The following is a 16046-nucleotide window of genomic DNA, read 5'->3' as shown; positions in this document are numbered from 1 at the left end:
TATCTGAGCACCATTGGACCATCACATAGCAAATATGCCATGGTGACATTAATTTTAGCATGTACCCAGTTGGGCTATTCAAAAATAGGTCACCACTAATGTGCTATTATTTAGGAATACTGGTTTCTGAATACTGGTTTCTATATACTATATTAATTTCAAACTCCCTTAGTAAAATCAAATTTGAGTTATTTTAGAAGTTTATTGTATGTAGATGTCTTTTAAACTGTATTTAGGGCTTTCTGAACAATCTGGTGAGCAACAACCCTTATATTCTTTGCTTTATTAGTAAAAAAAAAAAAAAATGCAGTTTTCAATTACTAGCTATAAACTTAATCCTGAGGTTCCCACAATAATGCTCTCTTTTTCACAATGAAATCATAACAATATTTATTAACTGATATTAAATAATTGCTCACTGTATTCCAAGCTCTATGCTAAGCACTTTTTTCATATCTGTTTCAATCCTTGCAACCCTCCTATAAGGTAAGAACTATTTTTCATTTTACTAATACAAAAGGAAAGAGGTCTTAAAGATGTTAGGAGATGTGTCCATGGTCACCTAGCTAGTCAGTGGTAGAGATCTCTATGCATTTTAAAAACAAATATTGTGCCTCCTCATTCTAAGTATGCACCAAACTCTATCACTTTTCCTGCTCCTAAGAGCAAAGTTTAAATAAGCGCTAAATGCTGTCAGCTTTGCGTTTGCCTCAGACTTTCCGTTATCTTGTAGTTCACTGGAAGATGAGTAATATAAATATGTTATATACCTATTTTTTTTACTAAAGACATATAAATAAAAGTATATTTAGATGCTTTGAAATATATCAACGGATAACTCTTACTATATGCTCACTCAAAGCCTTGTCTACACAAAAGCCCATTGGTGCCCATTGCAAGTTTTGTAGCGTTTAGAAACAATCACCATAGATGTTTTCTGATCATTTCTCAACAACTCATATCTGGTCAAGTCCACATCAATTCAAGACTTACATTTTGTCTTACCGTTCCATGTCATCTTTTTTACTTCATTAATTCCAAGTATGCATGGAAGAAATAACACATTATTGAAAAAATATGCCTCTTTTATAGAAGCTCGAGATTTCAGTGTATTAGAAGAATGTAATTAAATTTCCTTTTTAAGATATGTAAGCATTGAGTAATGCTTTGGTCTATTTTGCATAGAATTTTATAATATTTATGATATTTTCCTACAAAGTAAGGTATACAGCATACCTTGTGTAATAACTTTAAAACCTAACCGTACCCCATTAATAAGATACATTTCCACTAATTTATCTAATCCTCACAAGAAAAAAAATTCTCTCAAAAGGTGTTAAAGTTAGATTAGAGCAGTGTTTCTCAAACTTGACACTGTTGACATTTTGGGCCAGATTATTCTTTGCTTTGAGTCAGAGGGCTGTTGTGTATAATGTTAGATGTTACATGGCATCCTTTGTGTTTACTCACTAGATGCCAGTAGTACCTTTTTCCCTCCTCCAATTAGTTGTGACAACCACAGATGTCTCTAAACATTGCCAAATATCCTCTGAGTCAGGGGAAGAGGATGAAACGGCCTCCAACTTCTCAGTTTGGAGACGTTCTCACACCAAAATAGAGACAACCTCCTAGTAATTGCCCATTTCCTTTCGGAACTGGATAGATTAAATGCGAAAGGCGTGAATGGGCGCCCAGATATCTGCATTTAGACTTTCTTTTCATTCCTCCTCTTAGTCTAGCTGGGTATTTCTCAAAACCTAGTATACTACACAAAAGTGTAAGCACCAAAGTTGTGCTCAGTGTCACTTTGATAGGAACTAAAATACCATTGTTGAACAAGTCAGAATTCACTTCTGCCGCTGTGGAGTTGATAAGATTTGCAGAAGAGGCAAACTTAAAAGATACATTCACAGCAATTATGTGTGGTCAGTGCTATGGAGAAATAGCCGAAGTTTCTTCAAGCATTTTACACAGGCATTTGACCTATTGGGGAAGATGGGAAATGGGAGGTCTGGGACAGCTTTCCTGGGGAAGATACTTTCATCTGAGACTTAAAGGAGGAGGTAACCAGGGGGAGTCAGGGCTAAAACGCAAGCTCTTCAGACTGTATTCTGGTCCTTTAATCACATAGTTTCCACCTGGAAAACATATTTAATGATGTTCTAGAATGTGTAAACATGTCTAAAGAAACATCTCTATATGCATTATCACCTTTTCAAGTATTCTTATTGTTGTAAAATTTTGAAGAGAGCAAGATCAGAAAAATTTAGTATAGTGGATAATCTGGTTTATTAGACTTTGCCAAGTGTTCTGTATATTTCTGTATGAGTTAAACAGAACTGACAAAAATCACAATTATTTAAAATAGATGGATTTGCCAGATAAAGATCTGATTTTTTAAGTGATTGAAATTACTACCCTCAAGAAATAATGACATTATGTCCTCAATCGATTAGGCATCCAAAATGAGAATTGATGTCTTTTCTTTAATTATTTTAACTTTATAGTTCATATTTTGGCAGGCAAAAGAAGGTAGTTAACTTTTCAAACTCTTAGTGCATAATAAGCCACATATGGAATTTAGAGGAATTTCAAGAAATAGGTGATGTTACCCAAAATAATATGATTTGGATAAAGTAGAATGCACATTACAAATCTAAGTTGGCTCCTATTTAGACTAGTACATTTAAGTATGGTTGCATTATGGTCACTGTCAATAATTCTGATAGCCAAGTGTTAAACAATATGCACTCCCAGCTGCAAGAGAAATTAGCAAAATAATGAACTGTGCTTGATTTCATACTTTTCCCAAAGGTAATTGTTTAGAAAAACGTTATGACTTGATTTATCGCCCTTGCTAAAAGAAAAGAGTTTACTTTCTGGTGTGAAGTACAAGACCTGTGAAATTCAAGCATACTTGTGAAATACAAACATTTTCATTTTAATCGGTTATAGTGAAAACAAAAAGCACCCCTTGAACAAACAAAATAATCCTATTGGAAAAAAGTGAAAATCTCAGTTGTTAAGAATTATCTAATAGTTCTTCATTGTTGTCTGTGATGTTTAACTTGATGTATGTTGATTATAAGACAATTTGAATAATCTGCATGGTAACTCCAAACAATTGAGTCACTTAAAATGTGGGATGTGTATATTACTTCAATACAATATCTGTTTTTAAAATGAAATTTATTAATAATTTAGCAAGACAACACCCTAATATGATTTTAAAAAATCAGATTCTAGGCACCTTAGTGATAATTGGAAGTAACTTAAATATCTAACCATCAGAGCTTAGTTACGTATATTTTAGTATACTCATATGATGGAATTTTACTTCATTCCTTTAATGATGATGCTGAAGAATATTTTATGACAGAAGAAATTTTTGTGACATAATGTTGAGTAAAAATGCAGGATATGTAGCAGTTTTAGAGTATTCCATATTGTAAGAATAAAAGCCTACACAAAGCAAAAAAAAGCAAGCAAGCAAGCAAGCAAACTATACAATAAAATGATGATGGCATATGTGATTATATTTGAGAGAATTACTGTAAGTTTGGGGGGTGTTGTATATTCTAAATATTCTAAAAATATACTCCCCCTATATTTTGAAGAAAAACAAATACAATCTCATTAGAACCAGTTAGCTGAGTTCTGAGTTCCCTATATCTGAATATAGGGATGTAAACCATATTATTTTTAGTATGTACTCAAAAAATATTTGTGGCAAAACATCAACATGCTAAAGTAGTAAAACTTTTTTTTTTTTTACTTTGTAGTTGAAACATGTAAGTGAAAAGTAAGGTTTAGAAATCTTTGAATAAATAGAATAATTTTTGTATGATTTTTTTTGTAAAGTCGTTTAACTGACTTCAGCATACATCTGCTTTGTTTCAAAGACACTCATATGATACATAAATGCGACAAGATAGGTACTGTACCAGGGAAATTCTACCTTCTAGGTGTAATAAAGCAGCTTTAAAGTAGTATGTAGTGATAGGAAATTGAGAAGATGAGATTAGATCAAATCAACAAAGACTTTCAGTTAGAATAATGGAATTGGATGATTTCTTTTGGAATGTGGCCAGGACGCTAGAGAGGAGGTGATTAAACTCTTGGGAAAATATATAATTATCCTTGTTGTTAAGACAGTAGGTTAACATTTGATGTCAATTTTCACCAGCAGTTTGTTTCTCAGAGAAAATTGTAGGATATGGCTTCAGTATTTATCCACAAGAATGAGCATCTCCATATTTAGAATCCTAGTTCTCAATGACACCAGGCAGCTATTAAATCCCAAAGCCCCAGTTTAGCTTTTCAAATGTGAAGTCATTTTCCCATAAGCCATAAGAGAAATATATTAAAAGTCTGTAAAATAAATAGCATAAAACTTTCAATATGATGTATAATACTACAACTTAATGAATTTTTTATTATTAATGTTATTATTATTATTATTTATGATAAACTTGGATACTCTTTTTCCAACGTTATTATAACATTAAATATTTGGCCTACTTTTTATTTACTGGCCCAGAAAGTAAACCTTAAACAGGGAACTCTAACAGAATTTCAAGATGTTTTTCAAATCAACATAATGCTTCTTTAGTGAACTGATTAAAATAACTGTTAGAACCTAGGTAAAATATCATTCAGAATAAACAAAGCAGCAGGTGGGACTAAATATAACGAATGTACAAAATGAGACATAAATCCTAACATATGTACCTCAATCCTCTAAATATTTCTTGAATGGATTTTTTAAAAAGCGATAAAAAACCAAAAACATTAAACAGTTTTGTACAACACATCTGCAGAATTAAACATAATGTAAATTACTTACTAAGTAGTCAGTTTGTGTTCAAATTGTAAGCCTATGGATTGTGTCATTCAGCTGTGCAGCTGTTAACTATGATCCCAATTTAAGAGAATTTTAATTCGTGGTTAGAATAGTGTATGCTTGGTTCCAGATATATCTGGAAATAAGAAACCAAAAGACAGCAAAATTCTATGATAAAACATTAATATATATCCATTTTTATGTTTTTCATTATACTTTGAATGTCTTAACAAACTTGTGTTACATATTTTTCCAAGCCTTCTTGTTAAAGTTAAGAGAAACATAAAACTCCTTTGAACATTTTAGAAGTAAAATAAAAACTATTTAAACATCTAAATTCCATACAGAAGTGGAACTACAGATTCATATACTTCAGAGTTACTTTCTTATCCTAAAATGAAAATAGATCTTTACACAAACAAAACAAAACTTACACATCAGTGGTTTCCCAAGCTAGGACAAAATCTGTAAGAATAACATTACTTTAGTCAACAACTTTTATTTATACTTCACAGTCTGGTGTGGGGGTAAGATTCAGGTAACCAAGGTTCAAATCTGTGTTCAGCCTCATATTAACTGAATGTCCACCATATCCTCATGTATAAAATAGGATAATAAGAGTAACTGATCTGATAATGTGTTTCTGAAGATTTAAATGAGTTAGAATATATCAAATACTTAAATCTACCTCTGGCACATAATGCTATGTAAATGTTAGCTGTTATTATTTTTATTCATAGCAATATAATATTTATTATATTATACCATAGCTCTATATCTAGTGATAGTAATATTCTAAAGGTAGAGACTCTTGACCAAGAATTTCTGATTAACCTGCTCTAGTGGAAAGAAATCTCTAGAGATTTAGAGGACTGGGTTCTAGTTTTGAGTAAGGCACTAACTAAAGGAGTGTTCTAGGAAAAGTCAATTTCTTAAAACTTTAGATTTCTCAGAGCTACAGATAGGTTCATTTAGGAAGCATTTTTCCAAAAAATACATTAACAGACAATGAAATAAGACTCATTCATTCATTCAACAAACATTTGATTGCCTATAGGATACCAGGCACTGTTTTGGATGATGGGAATAAAAGAGTGAATAAAACAGTCAAGAATCTCTGACCTCATGTAAGATTCTAAGAGGAGTGGGTCAGTCAATAAAAATAAATAAGGAAATATATGATTTCTTAGATGGAGAAAAATGTCCTGGAAGGGAAAAAAAAAAAAAACCAGAAAAACAAAGGTATGGAAAGTATTGTGTATATATGTAATTTTAAAGTTGGTGGTCTCAAAAGGTTTGATTTTTAAAATCTGAAAGAGGAAAGAGAGTATGTGTGCTGATGTATGGAGGTAAGTATTCCAGTCAGAGCAAGTGAAAAATCTCAGAGGCTGGTGGCTGCCTGATAACATCCTAGGAATAGCTTAGAGGCTGTTGTGGTGAAGTGACGTGAGCAAGGGCGTGTAAGAGGCTGGGGTAGATGCTGTCAGGGAAGCTCATGTGAGGCATTGTAGACATCTGGAAAGAGTGTGCTGTCACTTTAGGGAAGATGGGAAACCACTGGAGGGTTTTGAGCAGAGGCTTATGTTTGAACCCAGCTTGTTCTGAACCAAAGTGCCTGTCCTACCATGGAACTCTCCCCACCGCCCCGCCACACACTTTGATTCAAAACAAGCTGGGTTCAAATATAAGATTCATTGCTTCCAGACCTCCCAACTTTGAGTTAATGATTTATTCTCTCAACCTCTCTCTAAATTAGGATGATAATACCACCTCACGTGATCATGGTGAGAATTAGATCAGATAACATCTGTGAAGGACCCCAAACATTGCCCTCAATCGATGCTACTTCCCAGTATCCTTTCCTTCATCTTCAAAAATCACTTGTCTGTTAACATTGAAGGATTAAATCTTAAGGAGACTCATGTTGTTAATAGTCAAGGTCCCAGGCTCTACCAGAAGGACTTAGCAATATAATCTCTTGAGTATCTACAGTGTCCCCAAGACGCTGAGATGCTAAAAGCCTGGCACAGCCCCAGTAATTCAACAGCAAACTCCAGTGTATCATGTTTTTATTTTTTAATGAGCCTTATTCTGTGAGACTGGCACACACGATTAGGTGAAGCCAGTGGAGTTCTATCCCACGTTTTCCTATACTGAAATCTTTGACAGTGCCTTAAGTCTTTAAGTAACTAAAGACAGATAACCCAGGAAATCTCTTATCCCTGTGGTTCCTGGTTTGGGGCCCATAATTACTCATTCTAAAAGGCAGAGAAGCAAACAAACAAAAATAATACTGTTAAAATGTGTCCTATGTACATTCGAAAGAAAGCATCCTGATAAACTTTCATGAACAAGAATTAAGTTACACATATTTTAAAATTCCACCTAGCATTTTTTTTCTTTTCTTCCCTTCCTTTGCTCTTTCTCTCTCTCCCTTTCTTCCTTTCTCTTTCTTTCTTTCTTTTCTTTCTTTCTCCTATCTTCCCTTCTTCCTTTACTACTTTAAACTTAAATTAGCTCTTTTTCCTTGAGCTCCCATTGCATGTAAAAATCTATACCCCACCACATGTGACTGATTACATGTGACTTGTTGATGTCACATATGGCACTTAGAATCAGTAAGTACTACTGTGTTGCTCATTTTTAAAAAGTAAACTTTCCTGTAGGTACTGAACGAAGTTCACTACAGAGACAGGGCTTCTCAAAACACAGTAGATGTTCCAACAGATGTGAGTTTATTCTCCCTTTATTAGTTACTTTAGGTTACCTTCCTAAATGGGATTTCTCTCATGTATCCAAACTTAGAAAAATATTCAAATATTAGATTATTGAAATATTCAACCAGTTCATCAATTTAGATATCAAAGATTGCACAGATTATTTGGTAACTCTGTATAAAAATGGCTAAACTAGCTGTTGCGCTCAGACAGGTAGTATCTTGGATAAAGCAGCACAGCCTGGGCGTGTACTGTACACGTGATGGTAACGATGGCGCTTCTCACCAGACGACCTGGAATTTCAGCTTGCATCTCAGGCTTGGTCTGAGTGGAGGCTTCTTGGTAAGGGGGAAGAGAAAGAAATGTTCTGGTTTGTAGTTTCTTTAAGAACTTGACTGTTCCTCCTAATCTGGGTAAGTGGTATATGGAATTCCTACAGCGACCCTGGGCATTTCATTATTTCCTGAGTCCGTATAACTAGCCCTATGAAAGATAAAAATCGGATCAGACCAACTCAAGAGATTATTACTGCTCTAGAATTCTGAATGTCAAAGAAGCCCCAATTCACAGGACTACTAGAATGCATAACTTTCAGGTTCCCTCAAAATTCTCAAGGAGACATTTTAGGGAGGCTAAATTTCATAAGCGTCAAATGATCAGAATTCTCTAAACTCGAGAATACACCGCTCGATCAGATCACAGTGATCAGAATAGAGTTTCTGAGAACAAATTACGACACCTTCTCCTTACCTTGATCTTTGTCTCCCAACCAATCAGTCTGAAATGAGTTGGAATTCAATCGTACAAGTCAGAGCTGCCTGAAGACCTGGCATTTGGAGGCACCGTATCCATGTGTACACACGCACACTTGCACACGTACTCACACCGACATGTTTATTATGTCATGCATTCTCCTAGTAATTTAATGTTCAGGAGTTAAAATGGAAAGGTGGCAAGTTGCTGTGATTCATCCATCTCCAGCTACTGACCTGTCATTTAACCCCAACCACACTGTTTTTAATTCTTCAGATGCGTTCCACTCTGGGGCCTGTGTAGCTCTCTGTATAAGAGCTTGGGGGGGCCTGTGGGATCGGTTTCTATTTGCATCCTGCCCCGACAGAGCCCTTTACTGTTTGTTTGCGTGAGTAAGAGTGAGCGAGTGAAAGGAAGAAGTTAGGAAAGCTCTCAGGTACGCATTCCTAATACCTTCTGAGAACAAAGTCTTGTCTTCAGGTACCACCTTTATGGAATTGACAGAAAAGCACCCTTTAGATGAGGCAGGGGAAGAAGAAAGGATTAACATGTATGAGCTGGCGATGACCAAAAGGTAGTTCCTTGAGGGAACTTACTGCTGACTTTTTTCTGTAATATAACCTCTAGGAGTAGGAGAGAGGACTTGGGGGTGGGGTGGGAGAGGGTGGTGTTGTTAATAGAAGCTGAGAAATAAAAGGATAAAAGAGAGTATTAATATGGCCCATTCAATGACAATGAGATACATGATAAAGGTTTTGAGAAATCTTGGGAAACTTCCGAAGACCAGGAGACTTGCTTTGGAGAAACAATGCAACAGGGATTCTTACACATATTCTATTTTATATTTAAAAATATACATCCTTTGTTAAGTGGAAGTTCAGAATCTTTGTTTCAAATGCTCTCGGATGATATGAGGATTTGAAGGATTTTCTCTCTCTTTCTCTTCGTACTACGCTTTAGGTTATTTACTTTCTGTTACTAGATAAGCTTTTCTTAAAAGCACATTTTATCCCAAGGAGGGAAAAACACATTTTGTGTTTCTCACTAAATATCCTTTCACAAAGAACAAATCAATGTATGTTTTTCAGCATTTACTGCACTTTCCTGGTTTTTTATTGCTGGAATGATTTTGGTTGGAGTCTTTGAATTCTTATCTCCAGCCTGTTTACTGAATTTTCAGTCAGCTTTCTCGGGATTAAACTATCTTTCGCTTTCAGAGATAGGTGCTGTTAACCAGGATTTCTTTCTGCAAAATGCTGCTCCAAGGTCATTGGTTGTTAACAGCAGCAACCAAAATAAATGTATGATTTGCTTTTAAAACTGTATCTTTTGTTAGGTAATGCAGGAGCTAACTTTAAAAAAAATGTACAGCAGTATTTAGAAGACAGTAAATCCTTCCCCACCCCTCCCTCTGTCAGACATCCTCCTCTGCAGAGACAACACTGAACACAGGTTCTGGTATATCCTGATAGAGAACAAAGAAGCATGTTGAAGTTATTGGACACACCTTGGTAGATTATTTATTAAAAAGTATAATAACCCTAAATACCAGTATCAACCATTTATTGGCCACACACCATATCTCAGGTGGTTTACAAACAGTGTCTTTTTAGTAGAAAGAAAAATGAATGAATGAATGAATGAATGAATGAATGAATGCAAGAATGCAGGTCAGATGTGCCAGATTTGTTTTGCTGTGGGTATAATGTGTGAATATCTCAAGAGTCCCTATTTTTCAGAAAACAAAACTGAGATTTGGCCTGGTTTCAGAGTTAGTAACTGGTAGGTTGGGATTTCAGGGCGAGGTGTACAGGGTGTCAAAGCCCACGCCTTTTGGTTTTGAAATGCTTAATTACTTCTATAACCGCAAACTCCCAGGTAGTCAAGGCTGTTTCTTGGATTTGTCCCTCTTCCTTAGTTCCTTACCCATTGTTAACATTCTGATACTTAAGAGTCAATGAAGTTGAAGGAGCGGTTCTTCGTTCCAAAAGAAAAAAAAGTAAAAAGAAAAAAAAAAGTCCCCAGCCGCCCCCCCACCCCCACCCCAGCCCCGCACCCTTCTAATTGGATTGCTTTTCTACAGGCGCCTCAACAACTACAATTTAAAATGAAATGATTTTTGTAACAAAGTGCCCATCTACTGATATATTCTAGATAGTTATTTCTCTACCTCTTGTCCTAAAGGATTGTTTGTCCATATTTGATTTAAAAAAAACAATGAGAATAGAGAAGGGTGAAGGTAGAGTTATTTGAGAGTTTATTCCAACTCCTGGAAGCGGTAGGGAAGAGGTTAAGCTGGACCAGGAGGATTTTTGAAGTCTTTGGCTGGGAGGTTCCATTTGGAGAAAGGTGCAGGGGAGCTAGGGGTGGCGAGAGAAACAAGACAAGTTCCCATTCGCTTGGATTTCTGATCCTGAGCAGTTTCTCACCTGAGGGCGCAGTCGGGCACCCTGGCTTGTGGATGGAAGTATTAACGAGCAGAACTTGCCAGACCAGCGTCTGGAGAGTGTAGAGTGAAGCATGGAAAGGACCGTGCGTCCCCTTTAAGTATTCTCGGGCCGGGAAAAAGAGGGAGGAAACTGGGAGCCGCGGGGACGGTGGGGGAAACCCACAAGCGACCGAGCCAGAGAGGAGGCAGCGTGAGAGCAGAAACTTCAGACGCTGCTGATCCCGGCGAGGCTCGGGTGAGCCGCGGCGGCCGTCGCTCCCACCCGCAGCAGCATCCTCCTCGCTCCTCTCCGCCGCCTCAGGGAGGTCCGGGAGCTGCCTCTCTGCAGCTACCGCGAGCCAGGGCTGCGGGCAGCCACCCTCAGGAAGTTTGGGCTCCAGCTTCCCAGCCGCGGAGAGTTCGGGGTGCCTTGCGCGCACGCCCCTGCGGACGAGGGGCCAGGGGCGATGGTGAGCGCTGCGCCGGGTTGGGGGCGCCGGGGAGGCGTGACCGTGTCCGCGGACCTGCTGCTGTTCTCAGTGCCCTCTGCATCCCCCAAGTGATGGGAACAGGAGCCCGCCCAGGCAACCGCTGTCGCTGCACCGCCCACTCGCTCTCCCCCAGCGCCCTAGTCACCCAGGCACACCCCCGGCACCCTGTGCCGGTCCGCCCGAGCTGCTGCCGCTGCCTTGGCTGCCTTTGCCGCCGCCTCGCGTGGCCAGCTGTTGACTGGGCTCGCCCATAGACCGAGAAGCACTTTCCGGCCCTTCCTGATCTGTTCTCACACCCCAACTTTGCCGCTGCCGCGCCGGCCCTTGCCGCGGCGCTCGGGCGCACAGTGTGGGGGCGCACCCTGGGAGGCTCCGCAAGACCTTGGAGGCAGGAAACCGCACAACTGCTCTTCGGCTTCGGCTCTTTGTTGTTCGCTTTGGATGGTCCTTGGGAAGTGGCCGAGCCTCCTCGGAAACCCTGGAGCCAGAGAAAGCAAACCTTGGAATTCTTAGTCTGCAAAGGGCTTTGAGATACTGACAAGCGTCCGGAAAGGTGGACAAGTAATTGCCCTGAAAACTCCTGGCGGATTGACCCACGTTGCTTATATTAAGCCTTTGTGTATAGAGTGTGTGGTGTGTGGCTTCATAAATTTGGGGACCCCATTTCTACTCCCTCCTCTTGGCATGAGACTGTATGCAGGATCTACCCGAGGACAATGATCGCGGAGCCTGCTCACTTTTACCTCTTTGGATTAATATGTCTCTGTTCAGGTAACCCCGCGTCTTTTTTCACTCTTCACTCCTCTCTGCACGACCCCTCTTTCACTTTTCAAAATCAACTCCCGAACTGCGTTTTGGCGACCTCTCCCTTCTAAGACTGGAGGGGCTCGACCCCAGGCAGGAGTTTTAGACGAAAAGGTTCTTAGTTCGCACTTTGGGTTGTCCCTTTTACCCCCCATCCCCCAAGACCCCCCAAGCCTCCTCGCTGACCTAGGCCTTTTGCCAAGTTCGAGGCACGCCCAGTTCTCTCTGGGCAAACGCACATCTGAGCGCAAGGGTGGGAGAGGCAGCGGTTGGCGATGAGCTTGGGCCCTCAGGATGAGCCAAAGTGAGTTTCATCCATCGGCTGCTTCCCTCGGGAAGGGAGATGTGCGCCCGGGGAGCTGTGGCCCAGAAACACGCCAGGATTCCTGAACCTGGTCCGCCAATTCGCCCCTCCTCTTCCGAGCAAAGGGGTTATTAGTAGTTGTTTTATGTAACCAAACTCTGTAATTAAATTCGATTCTGAAGAATCTTCAGGAAATAACTCCTTCTTACGGTAGGATATAAACTAGCCACTCTGCCTGGCTGAGTTTAGAAGGAAAACAGGCAGTTTCAAGTATCTGAAAGGGAACACTTAGTTGCCTGGGAATTTTCATTGGTAAGGGTTGAAACAAGGCTGAATTTCGGATTCGGGGGATTCATTAAATAGTACCGAAACTCTCCATGTGACGTGTTGGAAGGATGCTGCGGTGGGATACGTTTGACCCAAGGGCGAACACGGCATCTCCTTGCAAATAGTTTTCTTAAACTCCCTAAGAAACTTTTTTACTATGGGGCAGTAGAGCCACGACTCAATTTTTCTTTCTTTCTTTCCTTTTAGTAGATTCTGGTTTCAATCAAGGATCCGATTTCAAGCCTTAAAGCACGCACACGCACGGTGTACCTCAGGGAATTTTTTATAGTCGTGTCCTGGTCTTCAAATTGCATCGGGGCCTATAGGTTAGAGTCACTTAGTTTGCATGATTATGAAACAGCTTTGAAGGTTGGTTTGAGTTTTTTGTGGTCCATGGTTATGGTTTATATTTTGACCAGAGATTTTACTTAAATTAATGAAGTATGAAGAAGAAAAAGGAAAGTGCACGTCAACTGAATGATAGCAAATAAACCTCTAAAATAATTTTAGCCCACAAGATATGCTTTCTGACTAAAAGAAAGATTTGCAACAAAACTTAAGTAAGAAATTCCTTAGTGCTTTGAAGAAAAGAGAAAACAGAAGTTTTCCTTTATGTCACAGTGGAAGGATGTATAAAGGATCCACACTCTTTGGGGCTGCCTCTTCTTCCAGCTCCCGGTCTCTGTAACATAGGTTTTTTTCTTAATTTGCAGATCTGAATGACTGAATAGTTCCCCACCCCCAAGACCAGCCAAGGATGCAAATCAAAAACATTAAGTTCTGATCTCTCTATTTGTCTCTCTTTGCCAGGTCTACTCCTAGTTTAATTTACAGCTTCAGATACCTTTGAGATTTTTGTTGATTCACCTTCTCAGTTAAAGTTTATTCACGTGTGTAAAGTGAAGTGTCAGTGTGATAAATGACTGGAGGGGCAGATTACTGAAGATAGGGGGCTTAATGGTCATTAGTCACTGTTTGAGCTGAGTTTGTATATGTTGGGACTTTTTATCGTGGCTGTAGATTAAAGATAGGGTCACACTAATAGGGTATCACTGAAAGCTGGTCGTGTCAGCGTACAAATTCTGTCTTCACTGAGAGCAGTATCTTGGAGTGTGTGTACCGTCCTTTCAGGTTTAAAACTTTGATTAGTACTTAGTACCTGAAGTTCGTAATTTAAATAGATGTGAGGCATTTATAATCTTAAAGCTCAAATGATATCTAGCTTTGTTTTTCTAATTTGATTTCCATTTAAGCCACGGATGATTTTACTAAATCCAAGTTTTTCCTGTAGGTGTGGTTATCTACTTCGTCGGCCAGGTTGCAGGTCAGAGGTGTCTTTGTGAGATGCTGTCTCATATTTAACCTGTAGCTGTTTATCAGTCTTCCGATGACTTTCACTCCTGCTTGGGGAGGCTGAATTATTGGGCTGCTGGGGTGATTTCATGACAGTGTGCTATTCTTAAGCCCCACTATTGATTTGAATAAAACTTCACAGAACTCAGATAAGTAAGTAGAGTTGGGCGGGCTCAAAACACCTGGACAGGGAATGAATGAAGTTCTTGAAAGATTGTGTTTCATATCTCGCCTCAAGCCTAAGATCACAGCCTATCACTTGTTAATGGAGTGTATTTAAGAGAAATGTGGTGAGTTTAAATAAATCAAAGTGTACTGAGGGGGTAAGGTACCTTCAACAAGATTTAACCTGTAAAAGCATCTATTGGTTGTCAGGTCTTTTTTCTTTTTCTTTTTAACCTGGCTGCCAACTTAACAAAGTCCTATAGTTTTCTTCAAACAGATTATAAACTTCACGTTGATGAGCTGATGTCATACATAACATCAAATATTGTATGTTTGCCCTTTGTAGACTTTTATTTATTAACCTAATGCTACAATACATAACTCTTTATTCTAGGAAACTAAGATTTTGGAAAAACATGGCAATTTCTTTAGAAATTCATTTTTTCCCCCGGTGCATTTCTTTACTGTTTGTATACTTGAGTTCTTTTCTACGGAGAGCTAGACTTTTGGTGAGGGGAGCAGATGGGATAGCACTGGGAAAAAAAAAATCTGTGTGATCTCTCAGGAACTGATTTAAACATTCTTCCTTTATGGACTTCCTTTCCTCAACTCCATTTGCTAAAACTTGCTTTTAAGTGAAGATGTGATTAAATTTTAGTTCAAACTTAGGATGTGATCTGAACTTCAAATGAAGTGGAGAATCACTAGTGCTATCTTTCTTTTCTCCTTTTTTGGGGGGAGGGGGAGGTCTTTTTCTCTTGGGGAGAGGGAAGTTTTTAAAAGTAAGTTTCACTGTGTGAGCCACCTATCTGGCTCTGTGGCCTTTCTCTTTAACTGGCAAGATTCTTTGGTAATTCCAATAACTTCTTACTAATTTCTTTATAAACTTTTTAGCTTTCAAGTATAGTTATCTGAATACTGTGACATCTTTTAAAAACATCCCATTTCTTGATAACGGGCCCTCTAATACATAGGATATTTATGGCTAAAATGTCTTAGAACAGTAAATTTACGTGAGATTTTCCCTTAGTCTTCACTATGACAAATGAAATATTCTTGTGTGAGTTAATGTGGTACAAAATGCTACATTTTAAACCTATAATCACACTTGTTTGTTTGGTTCTTCATTTATTGTACATGGAGTAGGTATCTATAGTTTAAAATGCTAGACACCAAGAATAAGACTGGGAGGAAATCTTGGAATAATATCTTGCCAATGAAGATCATAAATAGTTGAGTCTATATATAGTCATCTTCTGTGTTAATAAAAGATGCTAGAGTAATGCTCATGTTAATTTCTGGCCCTTTTAAAAATAATTTGATTCTTAAAACAAAAGTGTAACTGCCTTCCATGCACAATTTCTTATAGAAAAATATAAGGAAATCAAAAGTTGTTACTCAGTTTAAAACTAGGCCTAAGGTAATCTGTAGAATAAATTAAGAAATTTGGTAATAAGAAAAGAAAAAAAAATGTGAAATTAGAGGCAGAAGTCCAGAGAGGTATAGTAGAAACAGATCCAGAATTAAACTCATTTTAAACTATAGGAGGAGTGGGTATGGAAGTAGACAGAGCTGCCAAATCTCAGTGCACCCTCTGAGCACACAGAGGACATAAAGCAAATCTGAAAAGTGGGTTCTTGAAAAATTGATATCAGTGTGTGTGCTCTATGTTGAACAACTATTTAAAGAACTAGACATTTTTTAAAACAAAGAAGTGATTTGAGACATGCTTAAATCTTTAATGAATTCAGACAATGGTTTTTTTGAAGCTAAATTTGATAGAGTTTAGAATGTTGACTACCTCAATTTACACAGGAGTGAAAAGCTAAGTAGTTACCTTCCATATTACAATGTTTTTTTG

At 38.3% G+C, this 16046-nt stretch overlaps 1 protein-coding gene across 11 annotated transcripts in view; it reads left to right on the top strand.

Moving 5' to 3' along the window:
* ROBO1 (roundabout guidance receptor 1) overlaps positions 1 to 16046 on the top strand; it is a 1015952-nt gene that overhangs the window by 622483 nt on the left and 377423 nt on the right. For 3 of the 11 annotated variants that reach the window (XM_014565417.2, XM_006192008.3, XM_006192007.3), the window contains exon 1: positions 11949 to 12003. The exons of 7 other annotated variants lie outside the window; for them this stretch is intronic. In XM_014565417.2, coding sequence (XP_014420903.1) covers positions 11949 to 12003 — 55 coding nt within the window. Of the gene's footprint in view, positions 1 to 10745; positions 12004 to 16046 lie in introns of those variants that run through there. One more of the 11 variants, XM_014565416.2, reaches the window with a different exon arrangement.

The sequence above is a fragment of the Camelus ferus genome, chromosome 1, assembly GCF_009834535.1.
Source record: "Camelus ferus isolate YT-003-E chromosome 1, BCGSAC_Cfer_1.0, whole genome shotgun sequence".
Lineage (NCBI taxonomy): Eukaryota > Metazoa > Chordata > Mammalia > Artiodactyla > Camelidae > Camelus > Camelus ferus.
The sequence above is the reverse complement of the archived record's forward strand: the minus strand, read 5'-3'. Positions and strand labels throughout refer to the sequence as shown.